This window comes from Toxotes jaculatrix, chromosome 2 (assembly GCF_017976425.1).
Source record: "Toxotes jaculatrix isolate fToxJac2 chromosome 2, fToxJac2.pri, whole genome shotgun sequence".
Taxonomy (NCBI): Eukaryota; Metazoa; Chordata; class Actinopteri; family Toxotidae; genus Toxotes; species Toxotes jaculatrix.
Genome location: NC_054395.1, coordinates 21,959,944 through 21,978,621, shown reverse-complemented (window position 1 = coordinate 21,978,621; position 18,678 = coordinate 21,959,944). Strand labels below are relative to the sequence as shown.

General features: G+C 43.4%; 1 protein-coding gene across 1 annotated transcript in view; it reads right to left on the bottom strand.

Annotated features, from left to right (window-relative positions):
* Positions 1-18,678, bottom strand: part of plxnd1 (plexin D1) — a 61,279-nt gene that overhangs the window by 8,641 nt on the left and 33,960 nt on the right. Inside the window, exons 14-29 of the mRNA XM_041051943.1 lie at positions 18,528-18,633; positions 16,984-17,123; positions 16,369-16,548; positions 15,916-16,000; positions 15,338-15,607; positions 12,194-12,343; positions 9,356-9,470; positions 8,643-8,750; positions 6,909-7,021; positions 5,730-5,837; positions 4,222-4,352; positions 3,079-3,277; positions 2,834-2,980; positions 2,514-2,670; positions 2,032-2,135; positions 192-255 (exon numbers count right to left, since the gene is read on the bottom strand). Of these exons, the coding sequence (XP_040907877.1) occupies positions 192-255; positions 2,032-2,135; positions 2,514-2,670; positions 2,834-2,980; positions 3,079-3,277; positions 4,222-4,352; positions 5,730-5,837; positions 6,909-7,021; positions 8,643-8,750; positions 9,356-9,470; positions 12,194-12,343; positions 15,338-15,607; positions 15,916-16,000; positions 16,369-16,548; positions 16,984-17,123; positions 18,528-18,633 (2,177 nt within the window). The remainder of the gene's footprint in view (positions 1-191; positions 256-2,031; positions 2,136-2,513; positions 2,671-2,833; positions 2,981-3,078; positions 3,278-4,221; positions 4,353-5,729; positions 5,838-6,908; positions 7,022-8,642; positions 8,751-9,355; positions 9,471-12,193; positions 12,344-15,337; positions 15,608-15,915; positions 16,001-16,368; positions 16,549-16,983; positions 17,124-18,527; positions 18,634-18,678) is intronic.

The window sequence follows — 18,678 nt, the reverse complement described above, 5'->3', positions numbered from 1 at the left end:
GATGGCCGCTGTGTCTTTGGGGGACGAAAGGGTGTGTGGTTTCATGCGTGTTTACATGAGCGTATCGTGTTCTCGTGATCAACTAAGCATGTGCCGTTTCCTGTGATAGAGTGAGTGAGTGTATTTATCCAAGAGTGGGTGAGTGTGGGTGACAAAGCGACCGGGAGTGGATGTGTTTGAAGGTGACGTACCTCTCCCTAGGGTATTCTCTTTCTTGTCTTTCATGCTCATGGCCAGCGATGCCCCCTCTGGGATCTGTGAAGGAAGAGAAGGAGGAGGGAGGGAGGGAAGAAAGACAAGAGAGGACAGAGGGCACGGGGTTAGGGGGTGAGCTGGGGTGCACTAGAACAGCATCATTAAGCATGCCCTCCAGGGGAGTGGGGTGTTGAGAGGTGCATATGTTTGTGTGTGTGCGTGTGTGTTGGTCTTGCATGCATCTAGAGTAGTGGCAAGTCTGCGGGAGTCTGGCTGGGCTCATTAAAGTCAGCCCGTGGTGAAATGGATTGAACAGCCTTGCCAGTGAACCCAGACTGTTTGTACACGCTACAGCTCGCTGCCTTCACAGCTCTGTCCCCATGGCTCAGCAAAAAACTAAACAGAGCACTTAACAAGTACAGGTACCAGGTCAAAGGCCGAGGGACACCGGACGTCTGTTTACTCACGCACAAATGAACACAGACATAAGCAAACACATCTACACGTAAAGACATTCTTAACGTAATACAAGTACATGCCAATTTACTTGTTCTGTGGTGATTGTTTAATTGTTTAATTACTTGTAATATTGATTAACTAAGTGTAAATTAAATAGTCTACTTTAATTAATGTATATGCAATTACACATTCATGAAATAATGAATGGGTATGTGCATTATTATTATAATGAAGTGCTCTGCCAAGTATTTAGGTGTCAAACTTGAATAATAAATGTAAACTTCCATTATTAGTGACTTAGTCTTTAACAATTTATATAAAATATATTATTGTATGCTCACTTTTCAGTGAAGTAGGAGAGATCATGTATTCAGGAGTTAAACTTTTGAAAAGAAAAATTTTAGGCTCTGTAGATGTTTAGATGCTTATCCTTCATGCACCATCATGGAGGCATCTGATCATTATCTGATTTTATCACAGAGCCCGGATCTCAACATCATGAGGTCAGTCTGGGATTACACGAAGAGACAAGAAACGTGAAGACAGCCTACAACCTGCCACGGAACAACTGTGGCAGGTTGTTGGCTGATAACTGGAAAGATATGATAACTGGAAAAAAACTACCTGCTAAGTACCTTGAAAAACTACACAATTGTACCTTGGTGAACTGGTGCTGCTTTGAAAGAAAACACTGGTCACATCAAGTATTGACTTGCACTAAGTCATGTCATGTTGCCTATTCAGTGTTTCAAGTTGAGTACTAAGATGCTGGTGTACTTCATCAGAAGTAGCTGTTGGATATTCAGACAGCTTAAGAAACCCCCTCACCCCACACCTTTCCCATCCTGGAATTGTAGGGAGTCTGACATTATCTATAACGTTCCGAATCCAACAAGCCGACATTCACACACACTGTAGGTAGTGATCGGCCAGATATGTGGTGGTCCTGCCCATATTTTAACAATTAGCACATGTCACCCTCTCTATAACACTTGGCTTTTCATATCACCTCTGAGCGTCAACACTCAGAACAACACGACGTGAAAATTTATTTTCCTGGAATAACCCAGCCCTAAAAATATTCTGATCAGTGACAAAATCTCATACATAAATCACGTACTGTTAACTAACAATCACCTCACTTGAAAATGAAAATGATTTTGTATTAAGTTGTTAAAAATTACCAATTCATTGATTAAACAAAAACAGAAGAACCTACAACTAACTGTGTAGCAATAGAGATATCCCCCACCTATGGACAGCTAGTTACACCATTTACAGGGAGTTCTCACCTTCAACACCCCCACTGTTGCTGTTACAATACCAGGGACACACAGGTACACCCACCACAGTGGTCTCACACAAATACACACACACCTGATAATGGAAGACTGTGTTGAGCTTCTTTCGGCCATCCTCCATCACTGAGGAGTTGTCCAGGTCCTGCAGAAGTTTACTGTTGCTACCAGAGTCAAACCACTCTGTAGTCAAAAAAAAGAGAAGGTGGGAGAGAGGAGAGGAAGGAGGAAAATGATATTAGACAATTTCATCCTAAATTTGGAAAAGAATATATGTGAGACAGAGGGCAGCCGTGCTCTAACTCTCCATGTCACGACCTGTGGAAATATTCTCAGGCCATTAATCAAATCAGCTCTGCAGGCTCCACAGCTTCTGAAAGCAATAACTCTTTGTGATTATGACTGTACACTCTCCTCGATGCATTCTGTCATTTATTATATTGCAGCCTCAGGTTAGTTGAGCTTCATGAGAGGAATTGACCTTTCGCAAAGGAGATTACTATATCTCGGAGGGCTGGGGAGGGGAGAGGATGAAAATAATCAGAGAAAATGTGCTCTTACCCAGGTCTACATCCTCTGCTCGGGGCCACTGGGAGAATGGCAGGTTTTTATAAAAGGCTTCTATGATTTTTTCCTTCACCTGGCAGATTGTGTCTGTATTCATGACCCTGACAGACAGCGAGTCCATGCCACAGCCTTGGAAGGACACGTTGATGTTCTGCAAAAGCAAACACAGAGCATGTGAATTTTGAATTTCAGAGCAACTGAATCTTTCTAGCAATCAGCTTAATTGAACATGTAAGTTTGACAGTGACCTCTGGGCTCTGCTATGCAAAACTGAGGTTGTGTAAGATGAACTAAGACCATGTGAAGTATCAGACCTGTGGCTTGGCCTCAATATTCTCACGGAGCAGCCACTCCTCATTGAGGGTGTAGCGGGCCTTCCCTGTGATGGCGTCTATGGATCCCTTGTTGATCTGCTGCTTGATTGCACACAGCAGCAGGAAGAAAGGCTCACCCACTGTTTCCTGGAGAATGTGAGTGGTGGAGTAAAAAATCAGAGCTGTGGCAATTCTTTTATTTGCTTTTTAATTTGTCTTATTACTTTGCTCTTTTCCATCCTCACCTTGAGGTAGCTGTACATGCAGATGGACATCCAGTTGGTCAGCATTTTCTCCACAACAGACTCAGTGCGGCGCAGCATCAGTTTGGGGTTCTTTGAAGCAGAAGCATCAATCAGGTCCACCAGCAGATCTTTCATTATACTGGTGTAGTACTCCAGTTTACCATGGAGGGCGATGGTTAGCAGAGACGCCAGGCTGCATCTGAATGATGAGAAAACAGATTAGTGGATGAGACAGATGAGCAAAAACATGCTCTTGCAAACATACCCTGTCAGTGTGTGGTCAGTGGGGGAAAAAAATAACTAAACCACAGTAACAACAACAAGTCTCACTCCTCTCCACAGCACCTGTGACTGCAAAAATAAAGCCCTGATCTAAAACAGGAAGTGTCTGGGTGACTAAGTCCAGAGGTGCAGGGGATTTCCCTGACAAAGCCCCCTTAATCCAGGAGAAAGAGGCAACATCAGTCAGTAAGTGCAGACGCTGAACTAACACAGGGATGTGGTCTTGCCTTGAGAATCTCTCCACAATGACAGGCTAGTTTTAGGACCCCAAGACCAGGGCAGCCACAGTTATGCTGATGTGCTGTATACAGCCGTGATAGATAGAACCTGACAGCCTTCCATGAGAAGTAAAGAGTAAATCACTGGATAAGTATGTGTTTATGCTGTTTAGTGTTGAGCAGATATTACAGTGGGTTTTTCTGGATCTTTTTCACAGAAGACAGCAGTCTACCGTGGCCGAAAACCAGTTTGATAAGAACGATGAGAGTGAACAAAACACTAAAGTTGGAAAACAAAAACAATGAGCTGAAAGATGGTAAAAGAGTATGAGGAGATGAGGTGAACTGCAGACTTGAGAGATAATTCTCTGTGGGTTCATCAGTACAAGTAACACCTTAGCAGCACCTACAGCAGCTTTAAAAACACCTCACAATATAATGCAGTCCAATGCAATGAGACCACTGTTATCTACGGGCTCAAAAATGGCCACAAAGTTGAATAAACATCTTTATTACAGCGGTCACTCAGTGCTTCGTGCAATTAAAAAAAAAAATCTGGATCTAATGGCCTAAAGTCAGTGTGGATAGATTCTCTTCCTGTCTCATGTTTAAATGTCACACATCTATTAGCTGAAGCGGTTACCTGTCTCGTACAGCAAAGTCCTTCTGCTGCTCCAAGGCGTGGACAAACGTGATCAGGAAGTGCTTGTTATTGAGAAGAGTGGAGAACAGGGTGATGCCTTCCTCAACGTTAGGCCTTGTTGTGTTGTTGGCCTGATGACAGAGGGGTGGAGGGGGGTTGAAACAGTTATTTCTCTGCATGATTTCACCTAAACTGGATTACACACCTGCTGCGCCCGCCCTAATCTATTTCACCACCTCTTGTCTCAAGTGACCCATCTAGCGAACACTTCATCTTTCTATCAAAGCTCCTCATTCTGCACATCCCTCTCTGGTTCTCTCTACAGTTTCTGTGTCTCGTGCTCCAGTCCCTGACTGTGCGTGATTGTCTCTAAATGTGCCGAGTCGACTTAATGAGTATGGTCTATCTATGGGTGCGACTAAGCAGCAGTGTGATGAAGTCTTCCCTCTGGACTGCAGCCATATGGTGTGGTTTGCAGCCTGACAGAAGGAGAACAGGGGTGTCCATTAAGATAAATGCCCGCCTGTGAGATTTATTTGCTGTGACCTGGAAAACACTTCCTGGGAAGACGGTGTGGATCCAAGGCACTTCATCACCGTTAGACAGGCTCCCCCGGCTGCCGACCCAAAACTAGCGCTGCAATCGTTACTTTCTCTCTTTCTAATGTGAACACACACACATGCAAGTGATTTCACTTTCAGCACGCATTCGCACCAAGGTGTGTGAAAGTGCAAGCTCTCTCTCCCACTCTCTTTTTACAGCTCTCACTCCCATCTGCCTGTCCATTAGACACACACACAACAACTAGAGATGGACTTCAGTGAATAGCACACTGGGTGGGGGGGGGCTCTTCCCTAATTCCAACCCCCCTAATTCTGACGCCCTTGCTCGGACCACACCTTCATCAAACTCGGCCTTCATTTTTATCTCAACTACACACCTGCAAACTTTTGTGATTGTATCTTGATGCTATTTGGGTGACAAAATCTGTCTACACACAAACAGACAGACAGACACATGAAAACCTGCCTACTCAAATCCGCCTCTGTGGTAGTTCCCATTACAGTAGGTGTCTCCAGGACCACATTTTGTCACGCTGACACACACATAAACACACACACACACACACACACACACACACAAACACACACAGACTCACCATGTAAAAACAATACCAGCCACACTGTTGCGGCTGGTAGTCACTCACTAGAAACCACTGAATGACAGGCAGTAGTATTCACATATGCGGACACACAAAAGCATGACAATGCACACAAACACATACAGTATGTTGAAAGGCTCCACACTCATTAAATCAAGCACACAAAGGCAAAAATGCACAATATGCCTTTCTTTGCTCCTCATCAACAGCAAGCCCACCATGAAGCCTTAATAAGCTTCAGTGTGACCCAGTTGAGAAGCAGGGGAGAGAAAAAGGACCCAAATCAAGGCACTCTGGCAGAAGAAAGCTCAACCTAAGCTAACATCCTAATGGCTTAACCCCTCACCTGCCAGTCTTGCAGAAGCGGGTGGGTCTCAGGCAGTGCTCGAGGGCCCAGAGCATCATTCTCGTAGGCAACGGGCTGGACCAGACTCTTCTCATAATCCGAAAACATCTGAAACACACATGAATAACAGACAGAAAACTGTAATACAAACTCAGCTTTAGTCATAACACAGGAAGAAAGATAGACGGGGAACACAAAAAGAGCCGGCCTTGAGACTTTGGAGGGGTAAATATGCAGGCTGGAACCAAAGGGAAGAATTTTCTAGACGAGGCCTTGAATAGGCCCTGACTGACCATGAAAAGGAAACATGACACTGTGACACAAAACGTCATGGGCCTTAATGGCTTTAGAGACAAACTGACCCAGAGCCAAGAGGCAGCTTTTCAGTGCAGCCTGTCATTTCAGCACAGCTACATTTGGCTTGTATTTTAAGTCTGTGTCTTACACCGCTTTGTGTGTGTGTGTGTGTGTGTGTGTGTAATCTAAGAGAAGCAGAAGCTCTCGTGGAACAACAAGATAATGAAGGGTCATGAATAGGGTGTTTGCTGTCTTAGCAGAAAACTATGGAGAAATACCAAAAAAGAGCAATGCCTGAATTTATGTTTCCCTCTATGCAACTTTTCAACACTCTCCCAGCTCACTTCCTTCACAACCGAAAACAGCGTCCAGTGTCCACTGCAACAAACCGGCGAGGCCACCATTGCGCAAGAGCGTGTATACTTGCAAAACTGTGTGGGTGTGTGAGCTGAGTGAAGAGTGTGTTTTGAGAAATCAGGGGGAAAGTTTCCTTGTCTCAGTGCCTGCCATTGTTCTGTCTCCTTGAAAGTCCATGCCTGTGGTTGGAAGACAAAGCCCGCTGAGTTGTGTCTGTGCCGGTGGAAAAAACACCCACCCGCGGATAAACCCACAGTCTACCTTCAGGGTGGATCGCACATCAGAAAAATGCTTACCTATAGAGAACACATTAACTCTCCAGCAGGGTGCCAAACTGAGATACACTTCGCTAGACGTCTACTGTATGTTTAAAAGTTCCAAGGTGAATTTTTATCCTGCATATTACAGGCAGTGGGAAATGGGAAATGGGACATGTGGGGAAAAAAATTAAAACCCCATTGAGAAAAATGGTATTGTCAGTCTGCCAGTCGAAATCTGATAGCGGGGAAAAATAGGGTTTCTCACCTTGGGGAAGAACGTGCGTGTGACAAACTGTTTGTACTCCAAAAAGGGAATGCCCTGGCTGCGATTCAACTCCTTGGTTAGGTCTGTCATGTCCGTCTGCAGCTCTGCAAAGCCTGAAAGGACAAAAAAAAACAAAAGAAAGACCCAATAGCTCATAAATCCTGGGACTGTTTTTAAACCACAGTTGTTTATTGTATCTGGCTCATCAAGCTTCATTTGTTGCTAAGCAAAATGAGTCAGAAATCTGTTCGCAGACTAAAGCAATAACCATCAAATTCTCCCAGGGATCTGAAAGACTCCGGCTGATTTCAGTGGAAGATATTTTACAGTAGATGAGACACAGAGTTGCATCATTTAATTTCCTAGACCTGGTGTCATGTTCTAGTTCAGTACTAAATATACCAAACACTAATCCTCTGAGCCTTTTCCACCCTCTCTCCCTCTCTTTGCCAGATTGTGCAGCTCAGCACGGCATACAGGCAAATATTTACCAAACGACAATCAGAGCAGCCAAATCCAGTCTGAGGCCCTCATCCAAAACATGTGTGCAGGCTGAGGTTTACATGCAGAAACAGTATCAGCATGTCCAGACACTGAGTTTAATCTGCATGCTAATATTGTAGCCACTTTACTGGGTAGCATGTTCTAGGAGAGGATAATGTTCTTCTCTAATGAGACACTGGAGATCCCTTTATGGAAAAGTGCTTCCTGTTGCAGGATGAGAGACGTATTGAGGTTGCAATGCCAGTTTCTTCAGACTGTGTTTGGTGTAGAAAGAAAGGAATACTAGACCTGAGGGATTTCAAACATATTTCATTACTCCTCCAGGTTATTTATCCTCCTGCTTACTGAAGTGTCCTCTAAACCACTAGTCAGTTCACAATGTCAACTCCTGATTAGACGCACCAGGGCCTGAATACCAAACCTCCCCACTGCCTCACTTTTCAGACAAATACCAAAAGCCTCCCATTCCTGTAAAATGGAATATGTCCTGGAATACGTCAATTCCCCTTCGTTTTTTAACTCCTCGTTGCTCTGCTTTTATCACATCTCTCTTCCCAGCAGAACTATCCCTTGCTTTGTGCACACTCACCCTGAACTCAGCCACAAATCTATCCTCGTCCTCTGCCTGAATAACCTCTCCTCTATTCCTCACCCTCCCACGCTTCTGCTTCTCCTCGGACTCACAGCCCCAGACTCCCGCTCCTATCGCTTCCTCCCTCCATTTTTCTTTCTCTATCCGTCCCCCCAATCTCTACGCCATAAATCTGGGTGCTCGGACGTGCAGTGGCCTTCACACGGCTTTACTCTAATGACCTAGACACACATTCACGGACAGACAGACACACACACACACACAGGCCTTGTTCCTATAGGGTAGACACAGCAGAGGTGATGTGGCCACTAAGTGTGTCTGCGTGTGACTGATCATTTGTCAGACTCTGTATTTTATGAGTCATGCTTACTAGGCACAAATCTGTCAACTGTTGTATCTCCCTCCCACTTCAGACTAGAAAAAAATCTCAAACAAACACACATTTTGCCCGCATACACACATGGATGTGCACAAACAAATACACATATGTAGTCAATATTTTTGTCCTCTTGTCCTTTTTTTCATGTCAATCGACAAAACATCATTTGTGGTCTAAACCGCGGTGACAGCAGAGCTCGTACAAGAGCAAAGAGTGTGTGTTCGTGTCTGTGCATGCGTGCGTTCTTGTGTAAACACACCTTTACGGATCTCCTCTCTGATCTGGGACTCCATCTCTTCCATTTGGAGTAGAGTTTTCTGCCAGTAGCGTTCCGCCCTTCGACTCTTTGTGCAATACACTACAAGAGCTGTGAAAAAAAAAAAGACTATTATCACACTGATAGTTTCCAGTAAATCAGGACATAATAACGGGAACAAAAATGGCCCTAAAAGATTTTGAGGTCATGAAATTACGTTCAGAAATGGTTGTATATAACCTTTTGTAAGTCTGTGGAAAATATGTGCATGAAAGTTTCTGATTGTGAGAACATGCAAATGGAAATTTTCTCAGAAATTCAAGTCTGTGAATGTGAAAATAAAATTTTTGCACAAATTATTTCAACAGTGAGGTTACACTCAAAGTCTGAGAAGAAAAAAGAGCTCTGTGAATATCTGAGAACAGATTCAAAGCTGGGAAATGTGAGAAAATCCACGCTAACACCAATTTTCACCCATACACCTGCCCTGCACACACACTTGCACTGAGATTACAAAATATATTACGCACACACAGACACACATAAGCACACAGAGCAGACAGCGAGGGGAACAGTGAGGTCTTTGTGCACCGGGTTCTGAAGAGCGATGAAACTATGACGCCCAAATTCCTTTTATCTGTTCCACATCTGGAGCATCCATTGCTACAGCAGGCACACATCCATCATCTGCTGGTGAGCGTGTATACACAACCTACCCACAGTGCACAGCAGCAGCAGCACGCAGCACACCACAATGGATACAACGATGGCCAGCTCGCTTCCACCGAGCTGCACTTTGGCAATGATGTGACGGAAGTTCCCGACCTGCACCTAGAAAGAGAAAGGAAAAAAACAAATTTAAGTTTTATCAGCTATTTCCTTTTCTTTTATTGTAGTAGTGGCTGTTTATTTTTTGCACCCCATATGGACATATACATTTGAGGTGGTGAGATTTGTCAAAAAAAAAAAACAAAAACCCAAACATCTTACATAAGAAAAATGTATTGTAAACAAAACGCTTCTTCTCCTAAGCTCTACAAATAAAATACGCCACAAAAAAGAATCACAACTCAAGACATTATAATTCCTCAACCAAAGTAATTCATCAAAGATGGGCATTTTGATAAGAAGTATCATATAATATAATATATCATGGAGGCAATAGAACACACCCAAATCACACAACAAACAGCCTATCTTCTCATTTCATATTATAACTGCACAGAATGATTCCTGACTTTTGGTTAAATTCTACTCGATGTAATGCTCTATACTATAGTTGTTTAGTGTGTGACAAAAATTTACGTTTGTGCCTATAGTAGTCTATAGCACCCTTGCAAAATGTCTCAATTATAAGATCTCTATAGCTGAGCTGCTGCTCAGACATTATCACAAGCCAACCTGTGCAGAGATGCAAGAATGGGGACTGATGTGATCTGTTTTCCAAGAGTTTGTTAATAACCACGAGGCAGCATTTTGGATAAGTAGGAGGCAAGAAAATGACTTGCATTAGTGCTGTTCTTAGGTGAAGGTAGAGTGATTGTACCACCATGGATCGTTTGTTGTCAAATTTAACCCTCTGCAGTCTTTTTTCTTAGTAATTCTAAATTGTATTATTGTACAGTATATACATGTATACATGTTATGTTATGTATGTATGTATGTATGTATGTATGTTACTTACATCGTACAAATTAGATTTTGATAAAGAGAGGCAAAGATGAAGACAGAGACAGAGGGAGAGGCAAACAAAGCAGCAATGAGGAGAGAAAGTAGGCGCATTAACTATCTTCTTTGTAATACAGTGTAAAAATGCATGCAGTGTAAGCAAATGTGCGAGTGTCTGCACATGCACATGTGCATACAACATCATTTTTTTTCACGGACACAGGTGCACACTGTAGATTTTGAAAAATGGTCTCTCGCTGCAATGAGCTGGAGGAGTCACGCAGTTCAGAGTAACCCAGATGTGACAAGAAAAGGACTTTCACTTCTGCCTTCTGATTAGTCAGCAGGGTCTCTGTGGTCCCTCCTCACATCCTTCCCTCTCCTTCCCCAATCCGAACATACTTCATAAAAAGAACCTCAGATAAAAAGCCTCCAATCCTCAAACCAAATCCCTCTTACACTGGTCTTACTCTGAGGGGGAAACTGGCTCACTGGGCTCCTTCCTTCTTTTCTCATTCCTTCCTTCTCTTTCTGGTTCAGGTATTTGTTTACCCAGACCAGCAAGAGAAGTCCCTCTTCCAGAGACTGCAATAGCCAGGCCTGGTGTAATGGAGGGGAAAATGCCATTGTTCCATGTTCCTGTTTCGCTCGGGGTGCAAAAACGCTGCTTCTCCACATCCACTTCTGCAGCTCAAGCTACACTTCAGAGCCAAGCGCAACACAGGCATGTAAAAATAGATCTGCCACTGAAAGTAAGTGAAGAAACATAAACGGCCATAAGCTATGCAACAGCCCAACATGCATGCATTTATTCAAATGTGCCGACACAAAGGCAAATATACACTCGCTGTGTATTTATGCCCCTGTCAAATGTACACACAAATCATCCTCTCTGCTCTCGTGCAGGCAGCCCACCCATTTGTGTTATGACATCTCATTTGACCCTTGCCCTGCCTTTATGTCTTTGCTAATTGGTGGTGTTTATTCTCAGACATCCTGAGAGACAGACGGGGTTTGGTGGGCACTCGAGTGAGCCACAGGTACACAAGGAGGGAAAGGGAGAGAGAGAGCCAGAGAAGGGGAGGGGGAGGGAGAGGGTGAAATAAAAGAGCTTTCTTTCTATTTCTGTGCTCTAGTGGGGAAATAGTTCTTACAGTACATCTCAATTGACAGACAGAGTAACATGTTTCTGAGCTATTTCAGCAAACCACTAACAGTCTGGCTTATATTTAAATATAGATGAATGTTTTCCCCTCTTAATAAAGCCCTATCAAAACAGACCAGAATGGACAACAACAGATGGGAAACGTGGGTAGAGGAAAGAGAGAGTCTGGTTTTATCAGGAGTGCGCGGGGCTCGACCATGTTTTGATAAAGACCTTTTACTGCTATAGATAGAACTTGGACACAAAATAAAAAACAAAAGTGAGGAGTGAGATCATCACTGACTCGGAGGACTCGAGTCCCGGTGTGAGCAGATCGTGTGAGACTGATAGGTGATGTTGTCAGTGATATCATAGACAGACTGAGAGGGAGGATTAATGAGATAAAAGGTAAGTGGCGAACACTTTACTGTTCTTTTGTGGCATTGTGGCAGTGATGGCTCCCCCCAATAACTGCTGATTCATGCTCAGAGACTAGAAACCATTCATAATGCATGGAGAGAGACACACAAAAATCACAGACTGTGCATGGATCTGTGTTGATCAAATCTGTCTCAATGAACATCACAGATGGTCTGGATTCTGACTAAATGTTTGGCTTGAGTTCTGTGTGACAGATGGGTGTTATCCTTAAATTATCAGGGTCATTCAAGCAATATTTCCAACACAAGGTTGTGTGTGCTTTTGTATTTTATTTTGGTGTTTTACATGCTTGCATACTTACAGTGACAGGTAGCTCCCTCTCGCTGGAGCTCAGCAGTCCATTGATAGTGCAGTGAAACAGCTGGTCGTTATGGAAGCTGATGTTACAGGGATAGGAGCCAACCATCACCAAGTATTCCTCCGGCACCAGTTCCAGATCGCTCGGCCCTTTCTGTGCCAGAGAGAAACAAAAACCGCCGTCAGCTGGTCAGTGGTAAGAGACCAGAGGGGCCTGCCTTGAACAGGCAGAGATAACATTCATGAAGAATACAGCAGCTTTAAGGCTATACATACATGCAGACACATTGTCATATACACACACGCACATACACATATAGAGACCGAGCCATGGCAGGCCTGTCACGCAGCTGTCACACAGAGGAAGCCAGCAGAAGACTCATCCAGTTTGGGCTAGAGTTCAGCTTAAAGCAGCAAACATTCCCGCTGCCTCTCTCAAATGACCAGGGAAGTTTATACAAACAAACTTGCTGACAGTCATCCCTGCTGCTGCCCAAAATAACATTCTCAGGGCCTTTACAGGAGCCTGTTGGTAGAAAAGCTGTGCAGGCCTCTTTTTATCAATCCAACTCTGTCATGTGTCAATTCAAGCCCTGCTTCTCACTGCTAAGAGCTAGTTTAATTAAAGTCGCCCTACTCAACCTTCCCTCAGCTCTAGAGGGAGCCAAAGAAGACCTTGATGAAGTCAAAGTGATATCATCAGGGTTATCAAAGCTTGGATGGGGACACTAAAAATTTAAAATAAAAAGAAAAAAAGTTTGAAAGTGTAGGAAGGGTTCAATGAAAGTGCTATTAAACTGCATCATAGCAGATGCAGGATACATGAAGGATGACTCATACCAGAAGTCAGGATATCTCTGCTTCAGTTTTTCTAAACTATGTGGAAGTGCAACACTCAGTTGCAGAAAAACCCCTTTAATGTCAATAGTGTTAAGTCCCTACGGATATGTGATTTACAGTTATAGGACATGAGGCTTTAACACTGGATAGTATGTTGACAAAATGTTTACTTCAATAAGACATAGTCATATTATCCTTGGAAGGGAAACTTTGGTTCATAACAACTCAGATCTTATTTTTATAGTCTTCAATCAGCTATGATAAAATGGATGATAGATGATCATCTAGCTTGTTAAAGCAGATTTTTAGCTCTAGCCAGATGTTCTAAAGCATTTTATTTAGATCAGTAAACTCTGACGGATGTTTAAAACAGACAATTTATGCATAAATTTTACCATTCCCCTTTGTTTTCTCCTCTGAATAAATTTGGCTAACCTTGGGTTTTGTCTACAACCTGTCTGAGCATCCGGCTGCTTGTATTACTTCACTCGTCTTCTTTTCAGTGTTGTTGCAGCGTTCGCAGATCTCTGCAATTAACTTGGTATGTATAATGTTATTTTTACCAATAGGAATGATGGCCAAAACTATGAAAATATTCTACCCTATTTGTATGAAACTGCAATTTCCCTTTCATATAAGAATGACAAATGAGGAACTGTTTGTGTGTGCGTATGTGTGTGTGTTTATCCCCAGTGTGCTTCCTTGCTTTGATTACACCCTCAGGGCCTTGTCCTGTCCCTACTGCAGGATGCCACCCCCTGGGTCTCTGTCAACAAATGCTTCCTAACATAGACAAAACACACGCACACATACATACATACACATACGTAATACACATATACAGACGCAAAGACACATCAAACTGTCGTACAAAAAGTGTTTGAGCATATTGTAAAATACACTCTTTTACCTCCGGATAGTACACAGAATTTTCACACTTAAACTTGTCGGACCAAAACAATGAAATCTAAAGGCCAGAACAGGATGAAAGCAAACAAAACCCACCCACATTCCAGCTCAGGTCCTTAATATAGGATCTGGCTGACTAACAAGCTCCCTATTAAACAAACACACATTCTCTCTCCAGCCCCCAGACCCCCCCCCCCCCCCCCCCCCCCCCCCCCTCCCCTTTAGGTCCACCATAAGTGGAATCCACCTTCCTAAAGAAAACAGGAAACAACAGATGAGTCGCCCATGTAGGCAGTCTGAGGCAGAGATTCCTGCAGGGGGACTCACACAAACACATAAAGAGGAAGCTGCATTATGTTCAAACTTCCCTGCCTGTGCTGTTAGCATGTGCATGTCGTAAGGTGTCACAGCCGGTAACCCTTTAGGGTGATGAATCCAGGCAGACAGGTGCTTAGATCAGCCAGAACACAAGAACATGGGACCTCCCACTGAGCTGCCATGGTGCCCTTCCCCCCCTCAGACCCCCAACAGAAATCAACACCTTTGATGTGTTTTATGTGCCTGTGGTTTATGTGAATATGAATAAAGAAACGTTCAGCCCTGTCTGCTGTTCACAGTGGGGGCAGTCAGTTTACAGCACTGCTGCTTTTGGAGCCAAGGAACTAATTTGAATACAGGTTTTGAAAGCTGAGATTGTCAATGGCCAGTGTTTTCTTTATATTTCACTGGTTGGTGACCTAATAACTACAAAACTAATGACAGTTCCATCATTACAATAATGCAAATGCAAATGTTAGCACAGTGACACACAAAGCTAAAATTATGAACATGGTAAACATGTAAGCATTATCAGTGTGAGCAGTTCAGCATGCTGACATTTACTGTGTCCAAGTATAGCCGTACAGAGTTGTTAGCATGTCTGTAGAGTCATACTGAATCCTTTATGGGTTTTCTAAAAAATGATGTATTCATTTAGCTAAAGACCATGTACTATATGTACTGTTACCTACATGACAAATCTTTACTTCTTTAACTTTCTATTTTTGAGCTTATTTTTAAAATATTAATTAATTTATGTCTGTTACTTAAAATTCTTGAAAGCTTACTTGAATAGTCTTTCCAAGTAATTCGAAAAGATTTGACATTTGACATGCAGATTCAATTCTTGATTGATATATGGCACAACCATAGCTGCCCATTTGTGTTGAATCTGATCAACATGTTGTGTAAAAAGCAATTAATATGTAATCAATAAAACATCCAACTGTAGGTGGACAACACTGAGTGGGAAACAGCAATTTTCTGGTAGAAGGAACATGAGCATTTGCTTGACTTATCAGCAAACCAACACAGCAGTGACGCACTAGTCTGAACTTCCTGTCTCAGATGTGTCACTTACATTGATGATGAGTGTCAGTGGCTCGCCAGGGTGGTGTTTAATCAGCTTCTCCTTGTTGGCAGTGAAGAATTGAGGATCCTCCACGTACTCCAACAGGAAGTGACCTTTATGAGGCTCCCCCTCCTCTTCCTCTGGCTCGCCGTCAGACGAAAAGGGGCTGTCTTCCGTGTAGAGGACTCCATTCAGGAGGAACTGCACCGAGGTCTGCTGGGACTGGCTGGACACTGGGGACAGGCAGGTGATTGTGGAGGAGGAGAGCACTGTGCACTGCTGCAGAGGGAGAAAACAAAGCAGCTAAAAAAAAATCATTTTATACCTTTTCCATTCAGCTTTTAGGTGGTTAATATCATGCTTTACTTGGGAAACAGCCAGCCTGGCTCTGGGTCATAGAACTTGCCAAGAAAGATAGAAACCTCTAAAGTTCACTAAAAATGTAAAAACCAAAGTGTATGGGGGGTGAGTTAGTTAGTTGCGAGGCTATCTCTTGACTGAGAAGTGTTAAAAACTCGCTTTATTTTTTATTTTGGCTGAAAGAGTTTTATCAAGTTAAAAGGGAAACAATTTAGCAGATTACTCACTGTTTGTCCAATTCCCAGCACCTGCATGCTGACACTCTGCACCAGATCAAAACCTTGGCCTGTCACTGTGATGGTCCTGCCACCACTGTTACACACACACACACACACAGAGTCACATCTCAGCCATGACAGAAATGTGTCAAACTCATACCGGTATACAAATACTTTGGGACACTGCACCATATTAAGAGAGAAATGGGCCCATATAATAATGAACAGCACTTTGACAGCAGTGAAAATCTTCACACATGTCATCAAAGACATGCCGCTTCTCTGTCACACACATGCTGTGCTATTTAGAACACAATAGAGAAAAGATGCTGCACATCAGGACAACATTACAGTAATGACTTATGTCAGTGACTCTGGGAGGGGAACCACAGAGTCAACCAGCTGGAGATGTTTGAGACATTTTGGTTTTAATGTTTGTGGTGTGTGTGGCAGTCGACGTACCTGAGGAAGCTCTTTTTGGGGTGAATGAAGCTGATGGTGGGGTTCTTCTCATAAGTGTATGTGGTAATAAGCTCCGCACTATGACAGGGAATGTTTTCAAACTCCACACACACTGTCACTGAGTCAGTGTGTACCTGCAAGGCTGGTGGCATGATGCACTCAATGGTTTCATCTGTTTTACTAAAAAAAAAAAAAATAAAATAAAAATGAGGCAAACATCATAACCCCAAATCTTGTGATGTCTGTAAGTGCTCAATCCAAAACCATTTTTCCACTAAGAATCTAAGTCATGTTTATTGCAGCTTGTAAAAATTTCATACAAGCACTACTTTAGAGTACACTTTAACTACAAGTAACGCTGCTGACTTTAAACTTAACACTTGGACTGCAGTTGGACTTGAGTCACAAAAATGAGGACTTAAATCTTGGGCTTAAATAAAGTGAGAAGAGACTTAAAGCATCACTGCTTGAATATCTAATTATTAGGTTTATACATTTACAGCGCTTGGTTTCAGCTATGTAAAACTTGCTCTTACAGATTAAGACTAGACCTGGACTTGTCTCAAAGACATAAATGTGACTCTGGCTACAAGCAACTAAAAAAACTGTACTCACTCTGTGATGATACATTCCAGTGTGTTGTTGACCTTGACGCTGACTTGAGAACCAATGGCCAGGTTTTCTCCCCTAATGGTCACTCTGGTTCCTCCAGCACGAGAGCCCTTCCTCGGCTCAATGGACAGCAGCTTTGGAACCTGAATACAGGGGACAGACACAGCCCATGATTAGCAAGACGTCACATGTATAACTAGACATGTGACAGCTTCTGTCACTGGGAAAGACAGGCTTACTAAAACTGTGTTTTGTGATCAATGATGCTTTGCTTGACACCAAATAAAATATTTCCTCATTCTTTGAGGTTCAGATATCTCGTCTTTACAGATTGGCTGAGACAGCTGCTGACTATAACAGTAACTTAGAGAAGAAAGCTGTGAAGACAGCCCACGCTGCAGTATGTTGAAGAGCCTCTGAAGCCAACAGGCCTTTGGGCCCAAGCTTGCAGGACAGCTATACTGCGGGGAAGAAGCAATAATGTTCATGCATACACATGAAAAACCGCATGCACACACAGCCATATATGCACATGCAAACACATATACAGTACGCACACGCGCACACACACAAAGGCTCCTCGGGCAAAGATGAATAGCCCCGTCCAGCTCTGCAGCTACCAGCATCAGCATTCCCGCACTTTCCGAACTTTCTATCCCCGCCATGAACCTCGCCTCAAGGGAAACCTCTTATCCTCACTGACAGGATTCACTTCCTCAGCGCGCACGGATGGGGGAGACCTATTGTGTGTTTGTGTGTCAGAGTGGGTGTAAGGAGGCAGATGTTTCCGTCTAAAGGTTTGAGGAAGGAGATGCAGTGGAGGCACATATCCTGTCTCCAAATCTGTTTTCCCTTTCTCCCACATCTTCCCCTCAAAACCCTGCAGTAAAAACTTCTCTCACAGTGAGCATCTAAGAGTTGGACAAGGCAGCCCAAGAGGAGTTCCCACAACAGCCTGGCTTAATGTTTGTTGTTCTGGATTTTCTTTATCCTCATGTATCAAGAAGGGCTTCAAGATCGAGGTGATTTCTCTGTGGGATGACTCACAGGCGAAGCCGCTGTTCGAAGCCACTCAAGTGAAAGACTTTTCCAGCACCAAATTATGAAAAACTCTTTGTCTATAACCAAAAAGAAACAAAACGCTTAAATGTTGTTGTTTTTTTCCACTGGCTGAATACTCTTAATCCAATGGGAGACTGTGTGGGTCGAGGTCAATTAACACAATGCTGGCTAGCTCGCCTCGACCAGTGATGAATTCAGAGCAAGGGGACATTCCAACAATCGCCATATTTGTTTTTGCTGGCAGCGAGCACAGAATGACAATGGTGCTTAGCTGCAGCTCAGATGAACATTTGAAGATTCCCACACACTCACATTCCTCTGAATCATAAAACGCATCTGTTAACACTCAACTGACACACTTGGGAAGGCTTTCCCAGTGGGGAACAAGGAACAAGAAAGCGCAGAAGAAGAAGAATGTGGAGGGAGAGACAGAAAGAACGGAAAGCAAAGATCGGCAGGAGGGTAGATGTCTGGAGAATACTCACTAGGTATGAGAAGCTCTCCTTTGATGCCCCCGTCCCACTCTGATCCACAATCACTCGGACAAAATCTATCCTGTCCTGTGGAGACCTCCCAGTGATACACACCAGCCTGGGGAATTTAAAAAGAGTGTGACCTCCTTGTTTAGTTGTCTAA